This window comes from Xenopus laevis, chromosome 4L (genome assembly GCF_017654675.1).
Source record: "Xenopus laevis strain J_2021 chromosome 4L, Xenopus_laevis_v10.1, whole genome shotgun sequence".
In the NCBI taxonomy this organism is placed as follows: domain Eukaryota; kingdom Metazoa; phylum Chordata; class Amphibia; order Anura; family Pipidae; genus Xenopus; species Xenopus laevis.
This window is the reverse complement of record NC_054377.1, coordinates 148,675,476-148,683,527: the sequence shown is the minus strand read 5'-3', so window position 1 is coordinate 148,683,527 and position 8,052 is coordinate 148,675,476. Positions and strand designations below refer to the sequence as shown.

General features: G+C 38.7%; 1 protein-coding gene across 1 annotated transcript; it reads right to left on the bottom strand.

The window, feature by feature from the left end:
• Positions 1 to 6,971: 6,971 nt before the first annotated feature.
• Positions 6,972 to 7,793, bottom strand: LOC108714734 (60S ribosomal protein L7-like). Its single transcript, XM_041590935.1, has one exon. The coding sequence runs from the start codon at positions 7,772 to 7,774 to the stop codon at positions 7,058 to 7,060; it is 717 nt and encodes a 238-aa protein (XP_041446869.1). The 5' UTR covers positions 7,775 to 7,793; the 3' UTR covers positions 6,972 to 7,057.
• Between the last annotated feature and the right edge of the window lie 259 nt (positions 7,794 to 8,052).

Genomic DNA, 8,052 nt, shown 5'->3' with positions numbered 1-8,052 from the left:
GGGGTAAACATATTTTTATGTGATTTTACCCCACAAAACATGCAGTAGATGTGTTGATTTTTCAGTAGCTGAAGTAAAGGCCTGGACAATATGGATGCGCTAACTTCATTTTGGGGTCTCTAAATACCAGATATTTTGGTAATCCCATGCACAATGGGCATCAATCTGTTTAGTGGGCCCCTGGCAACCATATTTGGGATGCTTTTTCATGGTACCTAACAGTGTGGGAGATGTGGAACAGCAAAGTAAAACCTTTGAAGTGATTTTTCTGAATTTTAACACATTTTTATAAAAAACTTCAAGTTCAGACAAGCTTTGATTTTTGCTAGTTAGGAGTAGAGAGGCATAGTTACCCATTTTGGAATGTGTACTTTTCAAAAATATTTGGTTTGCTGCAGGATTTTTTGCCATTGGAATCTAAAGTGCTGATTTCTGCCTTCGAGCTTTCGAAATTCAGTAATATATTGCTGGGAGTTTTTGCTGTACAGACGTCATAAATCTTCCTAAAACTATACATTTCTGGTATTGGCACATTCCAGAGACATGAGGCTTACCAAATCAGCTGAATTTTCGTGTGTAAAATGACATATTTTTCTGGTATAAATTCATATATTTTGAAAAATGTAAATGTTTCTTTTTTTTTTGGTATTTAGCGCTATAAAAAATTTTCAGAGGTGGATATACACAAAAACTCAGTCACATTTAGAAAGCTCAGGTTCTCCCGAAAAAAAAAGCCCCTAAACTGAGAGAGCACAAAATGTTCCAAAAATGTCTGGCCCCGAGTGTACATGAAATGCCAAATTCTGATGGCACTTAAAGGGTTGAACATTCAAGTTTTTAGTCTCTGAAAATAAATGGAACAATGTGATTCTTGCGGGCATGTGACTTTTTTTGTGAGAAAAAAATGTACACGAGAATATTCTGTCATTTTTTATTCTCAAAAAAGGTAGGGTTTGAGGAAAAGAAAATTGAATGAGTTTTGTCACCATTGTTTTGAGCTCATGTTTTTTTTCTTGACTTTGAAAATGAGTAAATTGGTCTCTAAGTGTTTCTAAGCGAGATGGCATAAGATATCATATAAAAGCATTTTTACCCAGACATGTATATATCTACATTATAAAAATATAAAAAAGTTTGGATCTGAGCCAGCACATCCTTTTCAGTCTCAATGATCGACACTTGCCCTGATCCTTGGTCACAAGCCTGGACCTCAAGCCTAGATACTGAATATTAATACCGCTCTCTACTAGTTCCTGGCTGGACTGCTGCTCTTCTTGATACCTAGTCCATCTGCTTGCCTGAATTGAGGTAGCTCTTTTTATATATATATATAAGTAAATTCGAGTCATGAAATGGGTCACATATAAGTAAATCTGAACATTTCCAAATGCTTCAGACCTGCACAGTAGTAGGTTGCATACACTGGACTGACACGATTTGTTCAAACAAGTCCTTGTAGAGAATCAGTAGGCTAAAGTTGCAGATGAATAAAACATAATATCTCCAAACCTATCCTTCACGGAAGTAATCATTGCATTCTTATTTTTCGCACATGGCAAAATCAGTTGTCTTGTTTGCTTATCTCTGTGGACCTGTAGTAAAAAATTGTCTTTGTTCTTTGTCTGACTTCTCTGGACATTACCGTCAATACTCCTGACATTCACCAGAGAGATACCCTGGGCAATATCTTTGAGAAATATATTATTTGGGACACAATTCCTTTGACTTTATGTAATGGAATGAACAAGCAAAAATAATTACATCCTGACAGTTGTTCTTTTTATGTAGATTTTTTTTTATTCCCTTAGTATCCCTGAGGCCTTTGTTTTCAATTCCTTTACTGAAGGAGACTAGCCCTTAAGGCAAAGTGGCATGCTTGCCATATTTTATTTAATGAGATATGACTACTGGATGCATTTCTTGGAATAAACAACTGATTTTAATTCTGAATGTTGGTACCTATTATTCTCTATCCCAATTGCATGTCCTTTTAAATTACAGAATAAAGATATTTATTATGTTGTCATTTGGTACAGTTATAGTTTATATGTGTCATCGTAACTGAATTAAAAACTAAACTTCTGCAAAATGTAGCGGGTAACAGGATTCTTAGCACCATGTGTTGAGAACTTTCAGCTTGTTCTTGGGCCTCCCAACTCTTGTGCCATAGACCCTACCTGTGAGATCATCTGGCTCAGTTGTGGGCTGGAGAGCAATCTAAATGGTTGGGAGGTGGGCCATAGGACATCTGGAAAGAAGGGATGACCTAAGAGGTGCCCGCACTAAAACTGGAGGGAAAGCTACTGTATAAAGATACAGTCCAGGAAAGCAGGGAGGTTGCTTTCCCCATTGAACTTTGCCAAGAGTATAGTCCTGGAGCTCCAACTTTTCAGAGAGAAAAGTCTTATACTTGTCATGCTCCAAGACACCTGGAAGGTGACTGATGCCACAGTGGAGAACATCAGTTAGAAATGCCTAAGACCTTTGGGCCTGACATGTGGGAGCAAGTGTCTTTTTCCAATGAGGAAAAAAGAGGTACCGTATCTCTTTTTAGACAGACTTTGCACCAGGAATTGCACTATGCTTTTTACTCATTCCATCCAAATTTAAATTGTGAGAGTGTCACTATAAGAGAATGTTTCAGTCAGTCAGCCAGTCAATCTGAATTTTGCTAGTTAGTCAAACAGACTCCTCTCCTATGATTACAGGCATGTTATTATAGTTAATGTCTGTTGCATTTTGCTTTCCAACACAAAGGGGCAGATTTATCAAAAAACTTTCAAATTCGACCCTCAAAGTAAAATCCTTCGAATTTGAATATCATATTCAAAGGATTTTAGCGCAAAAGGTTTGATCGAACGACTTGAAGCGATGGATCAAATGATTTTTATTTGATCATAAAAGTGTCCCCATAGGCTAACATTCAATTCGGTAGCTTTTATTTGGCAAAGTATTGAGTCAAAGGATTTTTTAAAGAGACAGTACTTTGATTATCGAATGGTCGAATGGTCAAACGATTTTTACTTCGAATCGTTTGAATCATTCGGTTCGATTGAATTTGACCAATTCGATGGTCGAAGTACCCAAAAAATTACTTTGAAATTGGAATATTTTTGGATTCGAACTATTCACTCGAGCTTAGTATATCTGCCCCAAAGTGTATTATTGTAACTATCATTGTTATATTATTTTATTTTCAGGAATTTCCCTGATATGTATCCCTTGATATCACTAGGTATCTGCACCATGCTGTTAAATCCTAATGGTAGTAAGACAAAACAGACGCGCCAAAAGGATAAAAATAGCTAAAAGCACTTATAAACCCAATGGGTAATTCAGAGGAGGTAGTAATGAACTTACCTCCTCCAAGCAGACACCAACGAAAGTGGTAATTTTCAATAATAGTTTATTCACAAAACAGTATTGCAACGCGTGTTTTGTGAGTATTAACTTGTTTACTCTACCATTACTCCTTGTAAAAACATATTACACTATTGGGGCTCTTGGTGTTCCTTTTTGTCTCCTGTTAAATCCTAATGTCACGGCCGGCACCCGACACTAGAACAAACACCAGGCACCCTGGTCTCGGCTCGTGCTTCACCAGTAGTGTGAGTAGAGGGGCACGACTGTAAAGCGAAGTCTTTGGACAGAAGATCGTAGTACAAGGCGTCAGGCAAAAGAGTAGTCAAATCAGGCCGGGTCGAGGCAGGCAGAGAATAAACAATGTCAGGCAGGCAAGGGTCAAAACAGGAAGTCAATCAGAGGGTTAATCAGAAGAGGTAGTCGGTAATCAGGCAAGAAGGAACACCAAGAGCCCCAATAGTGTAATATGTTTTTACAAGGAGTAATGGTAGAGTAAACAAGTTAATACTCACAAACCAGGGTTACCGATAGGCAACCACTGTATAGGCAGGTGGGGAGATTATCCTGACCCCACTCAGGAATAAGACGTCGCTCTCTGTAGAAGAAGAAAAAGGGGATGATACCCCTCCACTCGGGGTGGACTCGATATAGTAGTAAAACAAAACAGGCGCCAAAAGGATAAAATTAGCTAAAAACACTTAAAAACCCAATGGGTAATTCAGAGGAGGTAGTAGTGGACTTACCTCCTCCAAGCCAACACCAACGAAAGTGGTAATTTTCAGTAATAGTTTATTCACAAAACAGTATTGCAACGCGTTTCGCAGGCATTTCCTGCTTCAATGTGGAACGGGAGCAAAAACAACTAAAAACACAGAGACAGGCAAGTTTGTAAAACATTATTGTATACGGCTGTTCGAATTATGGGGAAGTGTAGATACTGAGTGATGCCCTTGGGCCAAGTATATGGGGGGAAGGGGAAACAAGGGGAGGAGAAATAGTTCACAGCAAGCAAGTGCTGATGGACATGGGGGATAGGCTGCTGGTATATATTATCTAAATTGGAAACCAAGTATCTGGGTGGGAGACATTATAGGAGACAAAAATAGTAACATAATAAAGAACATGAACTAAGGTATATTTAAAACCAGGGGATGTAGCACAGATGACTAAACCAACAAAAGAAATCAATAAAATTAAGATGGAGTGGATAAAACTTACCAGTGTCTTTATATAACCATGCCAGGCGCCTCTGTGCTGCTTGAGGATGCCTGAGCGTGTTATATAGTGTGACTAATTGAAGTAATCAGGCAAGGGTCAGAATCCGAAGTCAGAATAGTCAAAATAGCCAGGCAGGGGTCGAAACAGGAATCAAACAGGTTATGAATATAGCAACGAATAGCACAAGGCTCAGAAGCACCAGGAAACAATATCCTATCACGGGGCACGGTCCCACAGCCCTAATGGGCTTTAAATAGTGTTTGAACGCCTGCACCTTTAAATTACACAAGAGCGCGCCACGCGCGCCCTAAGACACCGGTGCCTGCAGTCTAAAGGAAGCCGCTCGTCGCGGCGGGCGTCCCCACCAAGGGGGCGGCAGGCGTCCCTGCTGTCCCCCCACTAGACCACCAGGTACGTTCCTTACACCTAGGGGCCGATTCATTAACTTCGAGTGAAGGATTCGAAGTAAAAAAACTTCGAATTTCGAAGTGTTTTTTGGGCTACTTCGACCAGCGAATGGGCTAGTTCGACCTTCGACTACGACTACGACTTCGAATCGAAGGATTCGAACTAAAAATCGTTCGACTATTCGACCATTCGATAGTCGAAGTACTGTCTCTTTAAAAAAAACTTCGACCCCCTAGTTCGGCAGATAAAAGCTACCGAAGTCAATGTTAGCCTATGGGGAAGGTCCCCATAGGCTTGCCTAAGTTTTTTTGATCGAAGGATATTCCTTCGATCGTTGGATTCAAATCCTTCGAATCGTTCGATTCGAAGGATTTAATCGTTCGATCGAAGGAATAATCCTTTGATCGTACGATCGCAGAATTTGCGCTAAATCCTTCGACTTCGATATTCGAAGTCGAAGGATTTCAATTCCTAGTCGAATATAGAGGGTTAATTAACCCTCGATATTCGACCCTTGATCGGCCCCCTAAAGTTTCCCAGTCTCTGTTGCCAATACAGTGGAGGCTTCCTAGCTTTGCCCAATCACCATCAGGTAGACAACCTGTGCATGCTCTGGGGTGGGATTGTATTCTAAAGGAATGTCATAAAGAGAAAAGATTTGTGTATATACATTTGAAGCAACTTGGATTTCTGTGTTAAATGTTCTTCATGTTAAATGATATACCTGAGTTAAATGAGTTTAGTTATTCTGTGTTAAACACACAAACCAAAGTTGCTTCTTCTCTAATACTCTACTTACGTCATATACAAATGACTACCCTACTAACTATAACAGAAATGTTGACTTGTTTGACTCTCAACCTTAGGATTAAGAAGATCTGCTAAATCCTGCCTACTGAAAAGTATAGTGTAAATGTTTTCACAGAAAAACATTCATATATATATATATATATATATATATATGAAAGCAAACAGATATTGACCAGTATATTCTGTAATATAGTGTGTATTTCAAAATAATACGTTTAGAATTAATTAATAATGTGTTTATTTTTTTTTTGTTTGTTTACTTTGCAGTTTAAGTACTTTGTATTTTCTCATCCAAGCTAGTTGGGGGTGAAGGGGGAAAGTAAGCTTGCATTGGATGCATTGGATGTCTTTAAACACAAAAGAGTGCATGCATAGGGCTTATTGCACATCATACAGTGGTAATATGATGATCACACCCAGAGACACATTATCAAAAGCTGGTACAAATCATCAATAAACATCAATCAATAACACATTTGCTGTATAAAAAGCATGTGTATATCTAAAGCTGGGAAATTGTTTAATGCATATGTGTAGCTAAGTAGTTATGATTGAAACAGAACAGACTTTTACTAAAATTTCACCCAATGCATTTTGTTCTGTGTTTTTTTTCTTGCACTGAATGCCCCCCCCCCCCGGCAAAACAACATATGACAAATTACATGACAAAATTCTAATGCAGACTTGTGAACATTTTCCAACTGGCAAATGTTTAATTTTGTTACATTTTTATAATTTTTTAAATAAAAAAACCATGACCAAACTCGAATACCTGGTTTGACCTTATTTATTAGTAAAAAAGCTCAATTTAATTGGTTCAGGTAAAAACTCAATAAAATGGAGTGAAAAAAGGCCAAATTTTGTGGATTTTTTGCATGAAAAGCCTGAAAAGATCGAATTTTTGCGCTAATTCCAGTGCACTTCAAAATACAATGGGAACTTTGGCCATTGATTTATACACAACCTCAGCAGGTCTGAGATGGAGGATTTTTGGAGACAGGCTTTTTGCTTCATCGGGCTTTAATAAACCTTGAAATATTCGAGTTTTAAAAAAATTTATTAAAAAAAAATGAGTTTTGCACCAAAAAACCTGACCGGCGTTTAGTAAATAACCTCCAAAATGGTCGTCTTTATCATGGAGTCTAAACGTCTGGAAAAAGGTGCTAGTTTTTTTTTTTTTTTTAAATGTTTGTAACCAGATTTTATTACAGAACAGATTTGAAGGCATCATGGGAAAACCTTTAGTACATCCTCTTAATCATCCTGTTGATCTGGTCTTCCCTATTACCAGCATCGCCGCCTTCCACAAAGTCTTCTTGTTCATTCCTCCTCTGGGAGAGGACAGTTTGAAGGGCCACAGGAAGTTATTTGCTGCCTTAAAGTTTTTGCCAACGGTGTAGATTTCATGGATCAGATCTTCAACGCACAAGAGGCCTTTCTTGCCAATGTGTTTCTCAATGAGGGAATTATCAGTCAGAGGGATACGCTGGTTCTTAATCTTAAGGTACCCACGTTTGTAGATCAACTGGCGAACAGACTTCAGGTTTGGGTAACCCCATGCAATATAAGGCTCCACCAGTCTCAGCATGTTTATGCTGGCCTTGTTAAGCTTTACAAAGGTTCCATTGAAGATCTGTCGCAGACGGAGAAGTTGCAGTACTTTGCGTACCTTGGGGCTGACTCCATTAATACCTCTAATTCTGATCACAAAAGCGAGCTTGGGTTCCGCAGGTACATAAAAGTTTCCAGCTTTACGAGCCATTCTGGCCAGACGCACTTCCTTCCTGTACAGTTGCCTGTATTCCTTGTAGTAGCCTTCAGCTCTCTTAAAAATGATCTTCCTCTTAGTTTTGCGAAGCTTTTTTTCAGCCAGAATCTTTTTGATTCTCTTGACCTTTGCAGCTGCAAACTGCTTTCGCCTTTTTAAAAGGCTTTCTGGCACAGATGGCAGTTTCTTCTCCTCCGTCCCCGCCATGTTCACCACCGGAAAAAGAGGAAGGTGCTAGTTTTAAAACCACCATTTAGCACTGGGGCTTTCTTAGCAATTTCCACCACTTATGATGCCTGGAATTCTTTGCCCTGAAATTGTCCCATCATTTTTGTAATAACAGAACTTTAAATAAAAACCATTTTTTAAAATCTAATTTTGTGTATAACGTATTATGCACACATTTACAAATATGCCCCTATTATTCTACTCTAATAACCCACAATGTGAAGTAAGTTGAGTGCAAATTTATAAAGTTCCCTGTA

What these genes read in the sequence shown, in the direction of transcription:
- LOC108714734 (XM_041590935.1), bottom strand. Translation starts at nt 7,774, where the DNA reads ATGGCGGGGACGGAGGAGAAGAAACTGCCATCTGTGCCAGAAAGCCTT.